We start from the raw sequence: 21,721 nt of genomic DNA on the forward strand, positions 1-21,721 counted from the left end.
ATTAGGTCCGTGTTTTCTTAAGGGATGTTGGAGAAATGTTTTCTTTAGGTTCTGGTAAATGGGTCGTTGTTGACTTGAAGGGAATGTTTCTTTGATTTTTGGTTGGTAGTTCTGTTTGGTTATTTGGGTTGTGTTCGGAAATGTTGAAGAGTTATTTTCTTTGGGTAAATAATAAAACGTCTTTATCTTAAATTACACTGCAAATATCCCCTAACTGTTTTCCACTTAGGTTGAATCATTTCTAGACATCAGTCTCTTGAGTCTCTGGCATATGAGTATTTCTTCCTAACACTGCTTTCATAGTTAAAAGGTCACAGGACTACTTTGCTCACACTGTGAGTGAGTTTTCACATTCTTTTGCAGAAAGGAATTCAAAAGCTTGATTTCCTACAACTGTCATGCCTCTACAGATTTGAGACTTTGACACATGTTGAACTGAAACAGAAATATTTCAGTTTTCCCCTGAAAGTCTCACCTTGCATTTATTGTAAGGAGACATGTCAGCAGAGTCTGATTATGTATTCTACTGGAACTAATAAAGTCACGCTACCAGGTGATTCTCCGCCTCTGAAAAGAAGGCATACAGTATAGTATTTATATAAGTCACAAGGAAGGGTGTAGTGGGAAAAGATAACTGGCCTTAGCTTTAGTTTGAAGAAACCTGAATGATAGACTTACTGTAAATACAATATAGTTATCATATCCAGAGAGCTGCAACACATCTGTTATCAGAAATTACATCAACTAATAGACCTACAGTTATAACTATTAATAAACCATGTGTTTATTTTGTAACAACAATGGGGATTATATTGTGAAATCACTGCAAGCTGTAACAAAACTCTTTTGATGAAGACATTTATTTAATAATTCGATAAACACATTTGAATGCTTTGTCTTATATATCACAAAGTTTGGAAATAACAAGAACAAAAGGTTATATAAAGCGTAAATAATTTGCTAAAATGTTCAGGCTAGTAAAGTCATGCACTCAAAATCGTATTACTTACGAAGTATAAGCATAAAAATGTCATTTAAGCACTAACGTTGAAAGTACTTATTCTGCAAAAAGGCCAATTTTAGAACATTCATATTATTGAATTATAAATATTGATGCCATAATGTAGCTTTGTTTTCTTACAATATTTCCATCAGAGATGTAGTGGGTCAGATCTGTAAAGTAACTAAAGGTATTAAATACATGTAGTGGAGTAAAAGTACACCATTTACCTCTGAACTGTAGAGGGGGTAGAAGTACAAAGTAGCATAACATGGAACTATTCAAGTAAAAGTAAAAGTTTATCAAAATTATACTTAAGTACAGTACCTGAGTAAATGTACTTGTTATTGTTCAATCCTGTCTATAACTAATGCTTAGAAAACTTCTTTCAAATGGAAAACAAACTTGCAAAATAGGGAACAAGACACTGTTTCCAAGACACTTCACTACAAATTGTAAATAAAATACTTATTGAATAGCTGCAGCTTTATTACAGTTGATATTTTCTTATATAAACATGCAGAGAGTTCAAACTGCAGACTGAAGACGTGACCTTCGTGTTACAGTTTAGAGTTTATCTGTCATTTCTGCAGATTATGTTTTATTGCTGCAGCAGATTAACCTCCTCCTGGTGTAAATCTCTTGATCCCGTCTGAAACACGGTGCTGTGTTCCTCACTGCTACATAACCCCCAAAACATCAACACAGTCCACATGGAAAGCAGAGAAGGAAATAAGGCGTTGACACACTTACACAAGAAGACTTTTATCAGCAGATCCAGAAGGATTGCTATCTTATTAAAGCAGATTTAGAAGGCTTTTGATTGCTATTAATAAAGATTGATTAGATTTAATACAAACTCATAAAGGACTGTAAAAGGATTAGTGATCAAACTAGTTGTTGGCACATCAGGTCCTAATTTTAAAGGGAAATATGGTTTTATTCTATATTTTCTTTCATGTTTACAAAGTAGGTCTAGGAGTAAATGATAATCCCTTTTATTTTGATAATTATTGAGATCATGACGACCATTTTCACTTTTAAAGGGAACCTAATATGCTTTGTGGGATTTTCCCTGGACTGTACTGTGTTCTATAACTTTTAGTGCATGTAAATGGTCTGCAAAGGCTAAAATCCCTGTTTCCTCCTCTGTACAACACACTCCGACCACTTTTTGAACATTAAAGCATGGAAACATGTCACAGTAGAGACACTACATACTGATATACACCTGAACATCAGCAGGAGAGGACTCTTTAAAGTAGAGACACTACATACTGATATACACCTGAACATCAGCAGGAGAGGACTCTTTAAAGTAGAGACACTACATACTGATATACACCTGAACATCAGCAGGAGAGGACTCTTTAAAGTAGAGACACTACATACTGATATACACCTGAACATCAGCAGGAGAGGACTCTTTAAAGTAGAGACACTACATACTGATATACACCTGAACATCAGCAGGAGAGGACTCTTTAAAGTAGAGACACTACATACTGATATACACCTGAACATCAGCAGGAGAGGACTCTTTAAAGTAGAGACACTACATACTGATATACACCTGAACATCAGCAGGAGAGGACTCTTTAAAGTAGAGACACTACATACTGATATACACCTGAACATCAGCAGGAGAGGACTCTTTAAAGTAGAGACACTACATACTGATATACACCTGAACATCAGCAGGAGAGGACTCTTTAAAGTAGAGACACTACATACTGATATACACCTGAACATCAGCAGGAGAGGACTCTTTAAAGTAGAGACACTACATACTGATATACACCTGAACATCAGCAGGAGAGGACTCTTTAAAGTAGAGACACTACATACTGATATACACCTGAACATCAGCAGGAGAGGACTCTTTAAAGTAGAGACACTACATACTGATATACACCTGAACATCAGCAGGAGAGGACTCTTTAAAGTAGAGACACTACATACTGATATACACCTGAACATCAGCAGGAGAGGACTCTTTAAAGTAGAGACACTACATACTGATATACACCTGAACATCAGCAGGAGAGGACTCTTTAAAGTAGAGACACTACATACTGATATACACCTGGACATCAGCAGGAGAGGACTCTTTAAAGTAGAGACACTACAAACTGATATACACCTGGACATCAGCAGGAGAGGACTCTTTAAAGTAGAGACACTACATACTGATATACACCTGAACATCAGCAGGAGAGGACTCTTTAAAGTAGAGACACTACATACTGATATACACCTGAACATCAGCAGGAGAGGACTCTTTAAAGTAGAGACACTACATACTGATATACACCTGAACATCATCAGGAGAGGACTCTTTAACGTAGAGACACTACATACTGATATACACCTGAACATCAGCAGGAGAGGACTCTTTAAAGTAGAGACACTACATACTGATATACACCTGATAACGAGCATGATACGGCTCCTTTAAATAAACAGAGCACTGCTTTCACTTCCAGGTTGTGCTACAATCCTGCTTTTTTACGTATAAGGGGATTACATTACATTACATTACATTGCATTACATTGCATTTAGCTGACGCTTTTATCCAAAGCGACTTACAATAAGTGCATTCGACCAAGAAGATACAAACTTGAAGAAAACAGAATCATATAAGTACATCAGGTTTCATAGAGCCAAAACAGTTCAAGTGCTACTCAACTGGCTTTAGATAAGCCAGTCCTTTGTTAGTATATAAGTGCTTTGTTAGTAATTGTATTGCTCGAAGTGGAGTCGAAAGAGATGAGTTTTCAGTCTGCGCCGGAAGATGTGAAAGCTTTCTGCTGTCCTGATGTCAATGGGGAGCTCATTCCACTATTTTGGAGCCAGGATAGCAAACCCACGTGTTTTTGCTGATGGGAACTTGGGTCCCCCTCGCAGTGCGGGTGCAGCGAGCAGTTTGGCTGATGCAGAGCGGAGTGCACGTGCTGGGGTGTATGGTTTAACCATGTCCTGGATGTAGGAAGGGCCAGATCCATCCACAGCATGGTACACAAGTACCAGTGTCTTGAAGTGGATTCTAGCAGTTACTGGAAGCCAGTGAAGGGAGCGGAGGAGCGGTGTGGTGTGGGAGAATTTAGGAAGGTTGAAGACCAGACGGTCTTGATGAACCATATTTAAAAAACTGGCATTTGATGTTTATGAATGGTGATGACAATGCCATCTACTTAACAAGACGGGCAGGGATATAAACTACAATAAAACAACATAAATAAAATAAACACTACTTTGCTTGAGACCTACCGTATATACTTTGGACTCCCACTTGCACACGGACATGTCTAAATAAGTATTAATATTCATCATTATCTTAACTCATGTGTGAACTCAACTAGTCCTTTTATCTCGTTTTTCTTTTCCTTTGTTACTTATTTACGCTGTTACTACTGTTGCACTCTTACCTCTCCTGTGCTTCACTTTCATGCCTCTGTTGTCACCTGGATTTCCCGATTGGGATCAATAAAGGGTTTTCTTATCTTATCTGTGATGTTAACCTTTATTTTCTCTCTGTGCAGGAACAAGGTGTTGAACATCTCCTCTGGTCTGGGGGAAACTGGAGAGTTTAACTGGGAGCTGATGTTGTGTCTGATCGCCGTCTGGGTCATGGTTTACTTCTGCGTGTGGAAGGGAGTCAAATCCACTGGGAAGGTAAACACACATTTCATCTTTTGCTGACAATAAATTATGTTTATTTATGTACTATTTTATACTGTTCCTGTCAAATGTAAGATTTCCTTTATTTCTATGCAACATGAACATTTATTAGGACACTTCTATACTATTTCCAGTCCTCTGAATCACCCCTCACTACTTACATTTTCCAGTGATGCAAAAAGTTCTTATGTTGTATTCATTAGTTATAATCTAAGCACACTGCATGCACTATACAAACTCCAATATTTTATATCAAACTAAATCCTTGGAACTGTCATTTATTCTCCAAATGTATCCCAAGGTTCGTGACCTTAAGGGAGGTTACTCCCAACAAGATATTTAATACAATAATATGAACATATTTTACTATCTTATAAGTAGTATAAATAACAAATAATTTATTATTAGTTATTAAATAAAGAAAATGTTCAAGTTAAAGGGGACCTATCATGCAAAATGCACTTTTTGATGTATTTTATACATAAACATGTGTCCGCGGTGTGTCGGGGAACTCACGCAGCGTCAGAAAATAAAACCCTTTCTCTTTTCCTCCGTACCCAAATCTTTTAAAAACGGGGGCACAACGAGCTGCCGATATGACGTAATTTTGGATGGCGGACCCACAGAGAGTTGCCATCAGAAACAATGCCTGACGTGTTTTGGACGTAATCTTGTCTTTGTTTACATTAGCAAGCCTCGCTAACACTCAGAGCTAACCTGTACTGGAGAGCACATGTGTTTAAAAAGCAGGAAATAAAAAAAGGAACTCACCCACTTACAGGCCTGGCATATGTACTACAGCGTCTCCAGCGCTTTCGAACGGTAATGGCCGTGGCTGTCTCCTCCTGATTGGTGGAGTTGGCCCAATAGCCGTAGCGCCATCGTCCTGACGTCAGGACAGTGTTCAAATCTGGATCAGTTTTTATCAGATCCGTTGCAGCCCCTTTTTTAGAGATTTGGGTATGGAGGAAAATAGAGAGGGTTGTGTTTTCTGACACTTGGTGAGTTCCCTGGAACACCGGGGACACATATTCATGTATAAAAGACGTACAAAAGTGCATTTTGCATGATAGGTCCCCTTTAACTTCTATCTCCGGTAGAATTCTGATCAGGCATTAGCTCCGTCTCCTCTTTTTTAAATTTTATTATAATAATATGTATATATAATATTAATAGGTATAACATTTATTTTTTAGGACTCTTAACCTCTTAAGCACGGCGGTCCCCCCATTGGACCCCTCCCACCGTTTTGTTTTCGAGATAATGTCTCAGGGCTTCTTAACATTTATGAAACTATTAATGTGTAGCACCAGATTAACGGGAAGAATCTCAGCTAACTGAAGATATGAACCATTTTTACCAAAACAAAATCACAAGTCTCATAAGAAGCGTCTAAATGACCCCTGAGCGAAAAAATTCGAACGCACTGCGGCACACAATTCAAGATAAAGATACCCTTATTACGTATCGTAGCTGCACATACAATATAGCCGATTAAAGCTGAGACTCCACTGATTATTTAGGTATAGTATCATCACTGAGTGATCCGAACTTGCGACAGGGGAAGCAAACACAGACATCACAACACGTACCTTTACGGAGATTTTACGGCAGATCATCTCACCGTAGCTGTCAATTAGGTCAAAAGACGTGTTCAATGGCATTAAAAAAAAAAAAAAAAGGCTACAACTGTTGATCCATAGGTTGATAATGTACCTGTACCTTTGAAGAAATTATTTATAATCCATAATTCCATTTTTTATGTAAAAATCGGAGCGGAAAAGTTAGCTGCTAATGGTAGCCACCAGAGTGTATGCAGCTTCCGGTTTTGGTAACGCGTCACTCTCACTCCTTATTTGTTAACGTTTTGGTGTGTATATAACTTTCCCTCGATTCCATTGGCTCTAGCGGTTATAAAGAGATTTCATTCATCAAAATCGAGCAAGGGGGGCCAGAGATAGGTCAAATCCACCCAAATGACCCCAGAAGTGGGGTTTTTGGCTAAATCTCTCTTAAAAAGGTCAAATTTCACTTGTTTTGCATCAATCTTGATACAGGGTACTTATTATATGTTGTACTTTGGATTCCTAAAGCTTTTAGTCTACTAACCCATCATCCAAGGGTAGTTTTCACTATAAGTAAAAAAGAATTTTTGGACGGACACTATAATTTACAGTTTTTTACTATGTAAAATCTGAATTTTCTAAAAAATAAAAAACATCTATATTGATTCTGACTTTTCTACATCCAACTCACAGGTTTATCATTACTTTGAGAATAAAGATTATTAATTTAACCCTTTTAGAAGGGAAGATATGGTCATTTGTTCTGGGAATGTCATTTTCGAGCCTGAGACCTGAAAAACAGGCTCAGGGCTTAAGAGGTTAATAAATTACCCTTTAGGGGGCCTAATTTGAGATGAGTCCCCATAATGTTGGTGTGCTACCAGGTCCCCACAATGTCATTAAAACAAGAACACACAGTGCCAGTTTGTGAAACGAGCAACAGCTGGGATTACAAAACACAGCTGAATGTCAAGAGGTCACCTGACAGCTGACTGATCTATACAGCTACATCATGTCAATAGCAGAGACAATGTAACCCAAACCACACATCTGCTGTCAGTCTGTCCTGCCTTCTGTTTGATTCAGTTTATTTTAAGGTTTTTATAACTGCCTCCCAAAAAAATAGAATAAAAAAGAAATAGATTTGGTAGGTTTTCAGCACATCTGAGGTTCAAACCGAACAGAATATAAAGTACTTTAGTGTCTTGTGTTTTGCTGATTGTCTTACCTTTCCATAAAAACGTTGGCTTATACTTTAAAACAAAAAAAAGATTTGTTCCCTAAAAAATCCATCCATCAAATGAGTGTAAAGGAAAGAGACAGAAAAGCTGTGATTCACTGTGTGTGTGTGTGTGTGTGTGTGTGTGTGTGTGTGTGTGTGTGTGTGTGTGTGTGTGTGTGTGTGTGTGTGTGTGTGTGTGTGTGTGTGTGTGTGTGTGTGTGTGTGTGTGTGTGTGTGTGTGTGTGTGTGTGTGTGTGTGTGTGTGTGTGTGTGTGTGTGTGTGTGTGTGTGTGTGTGTGTGTGTGTGTGTGTGTGTGTGTGTGTGTGTGTGTGTGTGTGTGTCATTGGCTCACGACGGTGACCGTCGTACACACTGCTGTCACATGGCAGGACTAAGCGTTGCCCTGACTACGGCAGGGGGTGGGGCTCAGTGAGGTGGCGCTCTGTGATTGGTCGTCCTGAGGGAGGGCAGCCTGACTGCAGTGGGACGTGACTGAGAGTCACACACTCAGAAATACCTGCTACTGTACTGTGTGTGTGTGTGTGTGTGTGTGTGTGTGTGTGTGTGTTTCTGGTCTCAATACAAACCAAACAGAGTTCACACGGCTCTCAGTACCAACAGAAACAGTTTATTGTTGACGGTCAGCAGGAGGCTGAAAGATGAGTGTTGGAGAGACAGAGGGGCGAGAGACAACAGGGGAGAGAGAGAGAGAGAGAGAGTTCATTCATAAAGCTGCTCCAATAGAGCAATATCAGCTTAGAATATATTGTATGAGTTTTAAAATAAAACCTAATCATGTATGTTAAGCGCTTTGAGCACCAGGAAAAGCGCTATATAAATCAAATGTATTATTATTATGTAATTAATTAAAGCTGCATTGAAAAAAGATTTTTGGTGTAAAATCTGAAATAAATCCATACTAATAATATAAATAATAATAACAAACCTAATGTTACTACGAAGTTGCATTGGCGTATCTTGAAAAAAAAGATTAAAGAGGCCCTATTATGGTTTTTTGTTCCTCTCTGTGATTAACCATCAAATATAAAGAGTGGAAACTATTATTAAAACTGATCGGACATTTAATAAAGCAAAAAAGAAAAAAAAGTTAAATAAAGGAGAGGTGTGCTGTGCACAACTCGTTTTCATTTACATTGTAAATACTTTAAAGGTTAGAAACGGATCATTGCAATAATTTTTACGGCTCAACCTCAATGAACTCAACCACCTCAGTGTGTCATTGTGTGTGTGAGGCTGTGGGTGAGGCTGTGTGTGTGTGAGGCTGTGTATATGAGGCTGTGTGTGTTGAGGCTGTGTGTGTGTGTGTGTGTGTGTGTGTGTGTGTGTGTGTGTGTGTGTGTGTGTGTGTGTGTGTGTGTGTGTGTGTGTGTGTGTGTGTGTGTGTGTGTGTGTGTGTGTGTGTGTGTGTGTGTGTGTGTGTGTGTGGCTGTGTGGCTGTGTGGCTGTGTGCTGTGTGTGTGTGGCTGTGTGTGTGTGTGGCTGTGTGGCTGTGTGGCTGTGTGGCTGTGTGGCTCTGTGTGTGTGTGTGGCTGTGTGTGTATGTTTTAACCTGAGGGTGTGTGGGATTTGTATAAAAATGTCCTCAGCTGTGAGATGACTGAAACTCGACTCCACCTGGGACCAGACGCTCTCCATGGTGCTGAAACTGCACATTTCTGTGTGTGTGTCAGTGTGTGTGTGTCAGTGTGTGTGTGTCAGTCACAGCAGGTTTCATCTGCTTTTGTTTCCTCAGATCAGATTCATGTTTGCTTTCCTTCTCACAGTTGTTTTTTTTAAACCTGATTCTCGCGATGGAGCCTCAATCTTTCTCTTTTCCCCCTCTGGGCCATTGGTGTTGATTTACTGTCACAATGAGGAGGTTAAAGGTGAGAGAGGAGGGAACAACTGATGATATATAACATTGAATTATGATTACAGTGTTTCTTTTTACATAATAAAGGGAATTGCAACAATATCCATTGACATGTTTTAATGTGAATGATACCAAAGTGCAGAGGAAAACAATTATTAATTAAACATCCGCTGCAACACTGACTACTTTTAAATCCAGGCTGAAAACTTTTATTTTTGCCGCTGCTTTTAATTTAACTATCCATATCTTGAACTGCACTATAACTTTTATTTGTGTATTTTTTCTTTTAATGTTTATTTTATTATCTCTGCCTTTTAATGACTGTTTTTAAATGCCATTTTCTTAATGTCTTTCATTTATGTAAAGCACTTTGAATTGCCTTGTGTTGAAAGGTGCTATATAAAAAAACTTGCCTTGCCTTGCTATTAAATCAACATGTTGTGTGTGTGTGTGTGTGTGTGTGTGTGTGTGTGTGTGTGTGTGTGTGTGTGTGTGTGTGTGTGTGTGTGTGTTGTGTGTGTGTGTGTGTGTGTGTGTGTGTGTGTGTGTGTGTGTGTGTGTGTGTGTGTGTGTGTGTGTGTGTGTGTGTGTGTGTGTGTGTGTGTGTGTGTGTGTGTGTGTGTGTGTGTGTGTGTGTGTAGATTGTGTACTTCACGGCGACCTTCCCCTACGTCGTCCTCATCATCCTGCTGGTGCGAGGCGTCACACTTCCTGGAGCTTACGACGGCATCATGTTCTACATCAAACCTGATTGGTCCAAACTGTGGGAAGCTCAGGTCAGTGTGGGTTTACTGCTGCCCTGAATCCTGACTCTCAGGGAAAACCTGGTGCCAGAACCAGAACCAAACCAGAGTCTGAAACCACTCATAACTAACTATAGAGAGATATCACCTTGTTGTAATGCAGTCCCTATGCATAGTGAGAATTAGACTGTTTTTAACACAGAAATAAGACATAAACACGCTGCCTGGAAAACAACGCAGAGGGAAAAAAACCTTAAAATGCGTTTTTTTTTTAATTGTAAAATAATAGCATCTTAAAGATTGTTGGTACATTTAAATGAATATTAATTGACTTTTGTTTCAAATGTGTCTATTTTTTAGTATTATTGTTATTTTTTCTTATATTTAAGAATATGTTAATCTAAATATTATCACTATAAAACCTATTATTACTATTACTAAGACGGATGATGATGACAATTATGATCATAACAGGTCATTTTGTGTTGTGTCATTGCTCAGACTCTTTTTGAGTATTCATTAGAAGATAATAATACAAAAACAAATGCTAAAATATTTTCAAAAACTCAGAAATCAAATGAAATAAAGGAAAAGACAAGATAAAAAACGACCATGAGCACAAACGCTTTAGGCCCATTAAGATGCGTCTTTAATTGTGTCTATAATGAGATGATGAAGCTTCATTATTGTAAATAATAGCAGGAAAGAAGGAAATGGAGGACATTAACCTTACAAATTGATAAATAGATTTATGAAATATAGGGTTAATAAATAAATAATAATTGTTCCCTTGTTCCTATCTATGTCTTGGTCTCAGTGTTACTCCAGAAGTCTTGAATATATAACAAGTTATACAGTAAAAAGCCCCGATGTTGAGCTGAGCAGTGAATGCCTCACTCTCCTCTGACCTCTGACCTCTGATCTCTCTCCAGGTTTGGATCGACGCCGGCACTCAGATCTTCTTCTCGTACGCCATCGGCCTCGGAGCGTTGACGGCTCTGGGGAGCTACAACCGCTTCAACAACGACTGCTACAAGTACGAGTTTACGTTTTTACCTCCTTTATCAACCGTTTACTGTGGCTGCGAGGGGGTGCGGTCGTCTTTCAACCAGAAGGTTATGGGTTCGATTCCCCAGCCCGTGCAGCCAGCATGTCGATGAATCCTTGGGCGAGATACTTAACCCTGAGTTTGAATGTGTGTGAATGTTAGATCCTAGGCTAAGGTACACTGCTCTGTATGAATGGGTGAATGACTAGGGCTGTACCCAAATATCCGAATATCCGAGTATTCGTTCGTTGGAGTACTATTCGGGTTTCAATTTCGTTATTCGGATATTCGTTTTAAATTTTTTTTTTATTTATTGAAATCTCCAATATCAACGTAAGAGCTAGTGCCTCTTCGGGGGGTGCTAACATTTAACCATAAACGTTATCGTTTACTTCCTCCGTCTTTATGTGTAGATATGACTTTTTCTCCGTTTATCTCCGTCACGTTGTTTCCATAGCAACAACAACGTCTTGTCAACAGCACTAACTCTCCTTCAAAATAAAAGCATGTCCATACAAAATAGGAAGCCAAGCCAAATTAAACTTAAGACATATACAACTGCAACGAAAGTAACAAACACAATGCGATATCCTTTTCAATTTCAAAGAACAGAAATTGGGTTACATTATACGTTATTTATATAAATAACTATAAAACAACAATACTGTAGAATAACAAAATGAATGCCGTGAATAAACCGACATACACGTGTTGAAGCGGTTCGCTGCTGATTACTACGCACCCCACGCGGGCCGAATATTCGATTATTTGCTGCTGATTACTACCGAATATCCGGAGCCCGAAAAATGGTATTCGGGACAGCCCTATGAATGACATGTAGTATGTAAAGCGCTTTGAGGGGTCGTAAAGACTGGATAAAGCGCTATATAAGTACAGTCCATTTACCGTTTACTGCAGAAAGGCATGGTATTCTGTAAGACCCTCATCATGTGTGAAGCTTTCTCCTGTGGGAATCTATAAAGAAATACAGCTTTTCATGAGAAATCATCCCTGCTTTCAGCTTTGTGACGATGCATTTTCCAGCTGATCAACGAGGCGTTTTAAAGACTTTATTTATCTGAAGAACAAGGAGAGTTTTCTGAACAAGTAAAGGAACACTTTATCCTTCATTGATCAAAAAACTGTCAGATTATTGTAGTGGAGCAAACAGTAGAATATCTACCTTTGAGATACTTTGGAGTAGAAGTTGCATCAATGGAAATATTCTAGTAAAGTACAAGTATCTCAAACTTCAACAAGTATCTGAAACTTTAACTTGATCTCAAACGTTACAGCATTTGAGTTACAGTAATGTACAATTACATCCCATCACTGAAGATTTCACAATATAATAAATGTTCTGACTGTGTTTTTTTTAAACTAAGGCTCGAAATGAAAACACCCTAAGTGAAATAAATCAATAATACTAATATACACCTCATTGATACTACACAGTTGCATTGTGCATAACGGGGGAAATCAACATTAAAACATTTTTGCACCGCCAACAAATGGTGTAACTCCTATCCACTGATTTGAATAATTTGTTATTTTTCCGTATGAATAACATGTATAAATATCTATGTTTTATGTTTTAAATGTTATGAGTGATTTATTGCCATTCACTTTTCCTTTTTGAGGTGAATTCTAGCTCGACTTCCCAATATTGCAAAGCACTTTTTGATGCCTTTCTTTGTATGAAATGTGCTTTATTGTCTATAATCATATCTTATTCCCCCCCGTCCCCCCGTCTCTCCTGTCCTGCAGAGATGCGTTTGTTCTGGCGATGATAAACAGCGGGACGAGTTTCTTCGCCGGCTTCGTGGTGTTTTCTATTCTGGGCTTCATGGCTAACGAGCAGGGAGTTCACATCTCACAGGTCGCTGAATCAGGTAAAACATGAAGTACAAACACCAGCTGTTCCTCTCAAACACACACACACACACACACACACACACACACACACACACACACACACACACACACACACACACACACACACACACACACACACACACACACACACACACACACACACACACACACACACACACACACACACACACACACACACACACACACACACACACACACACTATTTATCTCTTTCTCATGAGGAAAGAAAGATATCGTGGCTTTTCAGCAGCTCCAGTTAGTTTCCTGAATACCTTTAAACCTCAGAGGCTGCTGAACAAAAGCTCTTTATATCAGTCGGAGGTTAACGCTCCCACACAGGAGGATCAAACTGGAAATATTCAGGCCTTTTGGCTGCAATTTGTTATTTTATATTACATTTCCACACACAATAAAACACTCATCAAAAAATTCTGAGAAGCCACAGGGTTATACAAGGAGCTCCCCTAGGAGAAAAGTGTTTTAAAAGTATTTAAAACATTGGCTTTTTGTCTCTTTTTAAGAAACACCAACAGAAACTGACATTGAAATGGTTAAAATCCCCAAAATAAACAACAATTTAGTCCGTTTTTATACCAGTTATTCCTTCCTGAAAGTCCTGAAAATGTGTTTTTTTGTTATCATGATTTCTGGGAAATAACGTCCTCTCACAATGAGTCCTCTCACTGTGAGGCGTTTTGAGTACAAAAGGAACATTTCACAAGTAGAACAGAGGTGTGTGTGTGTGTGTGTGTGTGTGTGTGTGTGTGTGTGTGTGTGTGTGTGTGTGTGTGTGTGTGTGTGTGTGTGTGTGTGTGTGTGTGTGTGTGTGTGTGTGTGTGTGTGTGTGTGTGTGTGTGTGTGTGTGTGTGTGTGTGTGTGTGTGTGTGTGTGTGTGTGTGTGTGTGTGTGTGTGGCTGTGTGTGTGTGTGGCTGTGTGTGTGTGTGGTTAGCCAACTGTATGTGTATTAATAGCGTTGCAGCACATGACGATGTGACATCACAAACTCCCGGTTATATTTAGTGTCTCCACAGAAGGCCTCGCGCTGCAGAGCTCAAGGATTCACGTTCTTCTCATAAATTCATTTATTCTCTCCTACTTTGTTCATTCATTCTTTACCCTCCATCACGAGAGCTGTTACTACAGTGTGAGTCTTACTTTGAATAAAACATCTTGTGCGTCAGACTGCTGAGTAAGGCGTGCAGGGAAGCAGTTTTAAATAAAATAGCCTCGTGCACCTCTGACTTATGGCGTTAATGACAGGGATTAAGTGTGTGTGTGTGTGTGTGTGTGTGTATGTGTGTGCGTTCGTGTGTGTGTGTGTGTGTGTTCATGTGTGTGTGTTCTTGTGAGTAAATGGCAGCAGTTGCTTCAGCGTGATGACATGCATCTTTTTATTTGAACCTCTTTGCAAAAGGAACAAAAGTAAATCCAATTGACTCTACTGACACGTTTACATTGGTTTAAAGTATGAGCGTGTGTGTGTCTGTGTGTGTGAGAGAGTGTGTCTGTGTGTGTTTGTGAGGCCCTCTTGCCTTATTTCATGAGAATAATCAGTGGATGTAGTGCTGTTGTAAATGTGCATAATGCTCCTTTAATATCAGGACTCAGCAGGACTGTTTAAATGTTAAATTAAATTCACTTTACGTTTTACACACGGAGTTGCTGATTGGATGATGCACCTGTCAATCAAGACAAACATGTTACATGCAAAGGTTTAAAGGGTCAGTCCACTAAAGCTCAGATGTAATTACACGCACACAAATATTTAATTCATGTATAAAAAGACAGAATAGAATAAAAGAGAATCATTTAAAGAATCATCTGCTTAAAGAAAAATAACAAGCCAATCACAGATCAGTCTCCACTCCGCCGCACTCATAAAGAACGTAGCATATCACCCAGCGTTGCTCTCATCCGCTCAGGGTTGACTTCCTGTGTGTGTGTGTGTGTGTGTTTCAGGTCCAGGTCTGGCCTTCATTGCGTACCCGAAGGCGGTGAGTCTGATGCCGGTGGCTCCTCTGTGGGCCGCGCTCTTCTTCTTCATGCTGCTGCTGCTGGGACTCGACAGTCAGGTCAGGAAACTAAATTCACTTCTTGTACGATATACGATAATACCTCAATGGTCAGATCAAGTGTGAAATGTGACTTGTATCACAGCAGCTCCATGTGTAACATCAACACATATCAAGACACAATACATGAAGAACAAACAACAAACATTTAACATAACAGCAGGATCAGTGAGAGACAAGCTGCTCATCGAGCATAGCGTGCATTTGATCTGGACTCAGCTCTGTGTTTACTGAGAGGACCGACTGGAGCACTAAGGATGCTTCAGTCTGACTTTATTGAATCTCCATCAGATGGTAGCAGTTACCATCTAAAGTAACAGACAGAGAATCAGCACTTTGGAAACAGGGCTGAAACAGAGGGGATTATGGGATGCTGCAATGATCTGTTTGGTGTTTCAGCCAATCAGAGACAGGCTCTGTATATATCTGAGACCTGTGATATATTGAGGAAGAACAGTATAATAGGGGACCTATAAGATAAGAAGTACTTTTTTGAGTTATTATATATACATAAGTATGTGAGGGAAGGAATATTAAACATTAAACTGAATATATAAATGCAAGTGTAATGTAAGTTCTCTTATCTCTCTCCATGTGTTTTATATTCCTGTGTCTCTGTGTTTGTCTCCAGTTCGTGGGCGTGGAGGGTTTCGTGACGGGAATCCTGGATCTGTTTCCTGGGAAAAGCCAATTCCGCTACAAAAGGGAAATCTCTGTGGCCGTGTGCTGCCTGCTGTGCTTCATCATCGATCTCTCCATGGTGACACAGGTACAGAACAAACGTCTGGTTCTACGGATATGCAAAAAAAACGATTAGAGAAACTGTCTTTTTCATTTAGAAGTTGTAGCAAGAAAAGTAAATTCAGAGATTTGAAGTTATGACTGAACTTGCTGAAAAGAAAGGTGATTAATTGGGTATATTTGGCGTAAATCATAATCAAAATACTTTGTTTATCATTTATTTTATAAGGAACTTGGGTTTTGCTTATGTATTTATAAGATAAATAATTTAAGAAAAAAGTATATGAACTAAGAAGTTAAATTAAAGATTGCATTAACAAGATAATATTACATATGTATATAAACATGAGAAGTTACATTTTAAATGTGCACATTGAATTGCAACTACAACATTAAAGGGGACCTATCATGCTATTTTTAGGCAATGGCATAGGTCTCAGATATATACAAATATATAAAAAACATGTCTATGAAGTGTTTTGCTCAAAATACCAAACAGATCACCCATTCTAGCCATGCCTCATATCCCTCTATTTCACTTCCTGTTTCTAAAGTGCTGATTTGGGGTATAAAGCTTTAAAAAAATAAAAAAGGAGGGGGCTGAGCTCATGCGGGACCCGGCAGCTACTGTCTAAACTAAATACTGCCGTGATGAAACGCCATATCATGGATTATCAAGGATTCTTTCTGAAACAGTATGGAGCTCAAAGGCTTTCTCTCTTGCCGGTTATACCACAAGGTGAGTTCCTTTTCATTTCCTGCTTCTTCACACACATGCTCTCCAGTACAGGTTAGCTCTGAGTGTTAGCGATGCTAATGTAAACATCGACCATATTACGTCCAAAACAGTCAGGCATTGTTTCTGATAGCAACGTTTCTGATAGGGCCGTGGGTCCACATTTCAGATATTACGTCATATCGGACGCAAATCTGGATCAGCTCCGTTGTAGCCCCGTTTTTAGAGATTTGGGTACGGAGGAAAAGAGAGGGTTTTATTTTCTGACGCTGCGTGAGTTCCCTGACACACCGGGGACACATATTTATGTATAAAAGACATCAAAAAGTGCATTTTACATGACCTATCATGTCAATTTAATATATATTGTTTATATTTGAATCTTAAAGGGGACCTATCCCCTTTAAGATTCAAATATAAACAATGTATATTAATGTGCAGTTTAATATGCTCTGCAACAACACATATCAGATATGCAATAAGTTAGATTTGATAGTCTTTTCACTATAGTGTTTTAAACTCTATATTATTATTCAGAAAAGTGAATAAAGTAGTGTGGGTAATACATCATTGTAGTAGTATTTGATTCCAAAATGTAATGGAGTAGAAGTATCCAGAAGCATAACATTGGACTCAAACTCACAATGTACATTACACATTTATATTTAATGTAATATTCCACACACTCAATGTATTTAATATCCTACTTTATATTGTATTTACTTCAATAGTGTTTTATTTGTCAGACAGTTTATAGACTTTTTATCTTCACGGTCAACTTGCTGTTTGATTTCTATTTTGAGATGTTTACATTTTAGAATTGTTTATTTCTACTCTTTTAATTTCTACTTATGTTCAAAGCCTTGTTTTTTATGCTGCTGCAACTACCTCATTGTTAATACTTGAGTAAATGTACTTTGTTGCATCCACCGGGACTACTTTTATACTTCCTCTTGTCTATTGCAGTCTCTTTGCTTTGCGATGATGCAAACTCCCATGTTGTGACACGAATAAAGAATGATCTTATTTACATGTGTTTGTATTTGTTTATCTCTCTCTTGGTTTCTGCAGGCGGGGATGTACGTCTTCCAATTATTTGACTATTATTCAGCCAGTGGGATGAGTCTGTTGTGGCAAGCATTCTGGGAATGCATAGTAGTTGCCTGGGTCTACGGTATGTGACACACACACACACACACACACACACACACACACACACACACACGCACACGCACACGCACACGCACACGCACACGCACACGCACACGCACACACAGTGTAGTGTTTCACAGTGAAGTATGGTGTGCCATGGTAAAGGATCTGATCTCTAAAATAGGTGTGTGAATAGTTGTGTAATATGGTGTTACAGTAAAGAAGGTCACAGTTCACTTTGTTAAAGTATAGTTTTTCAAAGTTCAAAACACTGTGGTGTGACGCAGTGTGTCATGAGACGGGCACGTGTTAACATATCAGAGTACCAGAGGTTGCGCTAGACTTTTTCGCTGCCCGTCATTTTGGGTGGTGGGGGGGGGGGGGTGGGGGAGAGAGAGCATGCTCGTGAACTGTTAGCGCCGGTGTTATGCCGTGTTATGCACGCTCACTGCACCTCGCGGGAGCGCGCCACAGCGTAAAGCAAAAGCTCACAGACATATTAATGATTTGTTCGGCAAAGTTAGGTTTGGAAACAATATCATTCCCTTTTGGCGGGCATGCATAACACGGCATAACACCTGAGCCTCGCTGCGGGGAAGCTTTGGTGCTGTTCTGAGTTTGTTCTAATCTGTCAAAATGACGGACTGCTTTCAGAATTTTTCCGTCATTGTTAAAAAATAGACGGAAGATATTCGGTTAACGCGACCTCTGCACAGAAAGTTATAAAAAACAATACATCATAGTACAGTTTGTCGAAAATCTCAGAAAAAAACACTAAAGTATCTCAAAGTAATAGTATAGCACTATAGTTTGTCAGGACAAAAAGTTGTAGTATAATTTGTCTTTTATGAGCAGTAAAGATTTAAGGGTCTCATAGTATAGAATGTCGGAAATATCTGAAAAGACAACTTATCTCGAATAAATGGTCCCAGTATTGTATGTCGAAGAAATACTTTAAAATATCAGAGAAAACGACATAGTGAAGTACATCACAACAAGTCATTTATATATGTATGATATTCCTGCAGTATTATCAGATCCCCTGCTCCGTCTCTCCTGCAGGTGCCGACCGCTTCATGGACGATGTGGCCCTTATGATTGGCTACCGGCCGTTCCCCTGGATTAAGTGGTGCTGGTCCTTCATCACGCCCGCCGTCTGCATGGTGAGACTCAACAACACGGGCCCCGTAGACATAAACAAAAACAAATAACTGTTTTGTTTAACGCTCTCCAACGCAGTATTTTCATTATTCATAATCGGAGTAGAGCTGCTGCTCCTTAATGTTGAGAGGAGCCGGTTGAGGCTTCTGATCAGGACCCTCCGCTGTGCCTTCCTTTAGAGACCCCGGGGTCCACCCAGAACACGCCGGAGAGATTATAAATCTCATCTGGCCTGGGAATGCCTCGGGATCCCCGGGAAGAGCTGGGGAATGTTGCTGGGGTGAGAGACGTCTGGTCTACCTTGTTTACCTTGCTGCCACTGACACCGCGATACGAGGCAGAAATGGATAGACTTTGTTAAAAGTAAATTCAGAAATGCATAGTCTAGGGTTTGTCTGGGGCAAATGTGTCTCCAGCTGTTTCTCCTGCCATGACAGCTGGTTTTATGCTGGATGTCCTCTCCTCTCCTCTGCAGGGAATCTTCATTTTCCACCTGGTGAACTACAAGCCTCTGACCTACAACAACACGTACGTGTACCCGTGGTGGGGCGAGGTGATCGGCTGGTGCCTGGCGCTCTCCTCCATGCTCTGCATCCCCGTCAGCATCCTCTACAAGCTGGTCAGCGCCAAGGGCACCTTCAAGGAGGTCAGCACACACACACACGCACGCACGCACACACACACACTCACTCATTCACACACGCACACTCACTCGCTCACTCGCTCACTCACTCACTCACTCACTCACTCACTCACTCACTCACTCACTCACTCACTCACTCACTCACTCACTCACTCACTCATTCACACACGCACACTCACTCGCTCGCTCACTCGCTCGCTCACTCACTCACTCATTCACACACACACACACACACACACACACACACGCACGCACGCACGCGCGCGCGCGCGCGCACACACACACACACACACACACACAAACTGGAAAAACAACTTTCAAAACATTGAAAATCTGTGAAACATTTCTCACTGATATTTGTTACTAATAATATGCCCCAGTTGTTTTTAAAACGTTTTATTTTATTACCTTCAAGTGCTGTACTTCAGTAAAACAACATTGGTAATAGTTACTTTGCAGATTGAGATCATTAATACTAAATATTCAAAACAACATATTTGTAATTGACTCTTCTTGACTGTATATGGGATATTTAAGACGACCCTTCTTCATCAGCTGCATTGATGAATATATTCACAAATGAGTCATTACTTGTGCACTTGTGTACATTTACATATAAAAGAAGACTAGCAGAAGGTCATACAGGTTCTGTAGAAGATTCTGCAATACCCACTACTAATGCAACAGCCACAAAGGAGCCATGAAGGAAAGAAAACACAGGGTTTGATAGTTGTAGAAAAGGTCTGAGCAGGTATAAAATGCTCCAACTACTTTCATAAATCAGAAACGTACCTAACCTTTTGTGTAGTGTGTAACCTTTGCCCCCTGCTGTGTTTCAGCGCTGGGCCCACCTCACCACCCCGGTGTGGGGGCACCACCACCTGGAGTACATGGCCCCCGACATCCGGGCCCTGACCTCCAATGCCCCCGGCACCGAGGAGAACAAGGTCATCATCTTCGAGAGCGTCATGTAGGACGGGACTCTACATCTCCACCCCTCCCACCTCCCACAAGATGACCTCCACCTCCATTGATTGGTCGTGTCCTCGGATTAACCAATCGATGGCCGTCCTTCAAACCTTCGATCGTCACCGGGCAGACCAAAGCTGGAAAAAAGATTTTCCAACCCTGTAAAAAAAGAACAAAGCGGCTCCTCCAGGCGGATTATTACTATTTTTTTTTAACAATCACAGCATCAACTTCCCCTTCAGAATAAAACAAAAATGTGAGATTAAAACCAGCAGATAAATGTGTTCTGTGAAAAGGGCTCCATCTGGGAATCATGTAAATATAATATTACAAGGACGCCATGCAACGGTTTTTTTTATCTGGAGGAGCTGAAGAAGAAAGAGTTTCACTGTGTTCACAAACAGCTGCTGGGCTTCCTCCATGTTGGAGTGTCTCGTCTCTGGGTGGGCGGGGTGGACACACACACACACACACACACACACACACACACACACACACACACACACACACACACACACACACACACACACACACACACACACACACACACACACACACACACACACACACACACACACACACACACACACACACACACACACACACACACACACACACACACTGCCTCAACAGGGACTGGTGCTCGAGACTTGTGGGTATACTTTTTGAAAGTGTGTGTGTGTGTGTGTGTGATAGCTTTCTGAAGACGGAGTTGTAGACCGACGGACTGACTGAGACCTGGAGAATTAACAGAGGGCGTTTGCGCCGTAACGGGATTTTAAAAAATGGTTGAGAACGCTTAGAATCGTAGTTCTGTTGTGAAACACTAAAGGAATGATGGTAGCCATATTGCAATTAGACAAGGAAACGTTTCTGAGTGTCTTTAACTATGTTTTTAAAAGTGGACTCAAAGTGTCAAAGAAAGCCACTTCCTGTTACGGAGCAAATGAAGTGAATTCCTCATCATCGCTCGTGATGTCTCTGAGTTTGTGAGCACTTTCTGAGACGCTCTGATTGTTATTGATCTAGAAACCGGATCCGGACTGAACTCGTTTGCTTTCTTAGCGTTTCATCGCAGCTTGCTTCCACGTGAAATACTGTGAATGAACAGCGTGATGTTTTCTGACGCCCAGCTCTGTTTTAAATCACACCGTGGTGATATTAGATCTGATGTTAGAAGGAAAAGATCCAGTGAGAATTCAGTCAATGAGAATCT

At 40.1% G+C, this 21,721-nt stretch overlaps 1 protein-coding gene across 5 annotated transcripts in view; it reads left to right on the forward strand.

Annotated features, from left to right (window-relative positions):
* The window catches only part of slc6a8 (solute carrier family 6 member 8), a 42,859-nt gene extending 21,863 nt beyond the window's left edge, over positions 1-20,996 (forward strand). For 4 of the 5 annotated variants that reach the window (XM_034132208.1, XM_034132210.1, XM_034132211.1 and 1 more), the window contains 10 exons: positions 4,544-4,676; positions 9,985-10,119; positions 11,019-11,122; positions 12,902-13,026; positions 14,991-15,103; positions 15,735-15,872; positions 17,652-17,754; positions 18,795-18,895; positions 19,369-19,539; positions 20,376-20,996. In XM_034132208.1, coding sequence (XP_033988099.1) covers positions 4,544-4,676; positions 9,985-10,119; positions 11,019-11,122; positions 12,902-13,026; positions 14,991-15,103; positions 15,735-15,872; positions 17,652-17,754; positions 18,795-18,895; positions 19,369-19,539; positions 20,376-20,510 — 1,258 coding nt within the window. In that variant the 3' untranslated portion in view covers positions 20,511-20,996. Of the gene's footprint in view, positions 1-4,543; positions 4,677-9,984; positions 10,120-11,018; positions 11,123-12,901; positions 13,027-14,990; positions 15,104-15,734; positions 15,873-17,651; positions 17,755-18,794; positions 18,896-19,072; positions 19,174-19,368; positions 19,540-20,375 lie in introns of all 5 variants that reach the window. The other variant, XR_004556056.1, reaches the window with a different exon arrangement.
* The last annotated feature ends 725 nt before the right edge of the window (positions 20,997-21,721 follow it).

Source organism: Trematomus bernacchii, unplaced genomic scaffold, assembly GCF_902827165.1.
Source record: "Trematomus bernacchii unplaced genomic scaffold, fTreBer1.1, whole genome shotgun sequence".
In the NCBI taxonomy this organism is placed as follows: domain Eukaryota; kingdom Metazoa; phylum Chordata; class Actinopteri; order Perciformes; family Nototheniidae; genus Trematomus; species Trematomus bernacchii.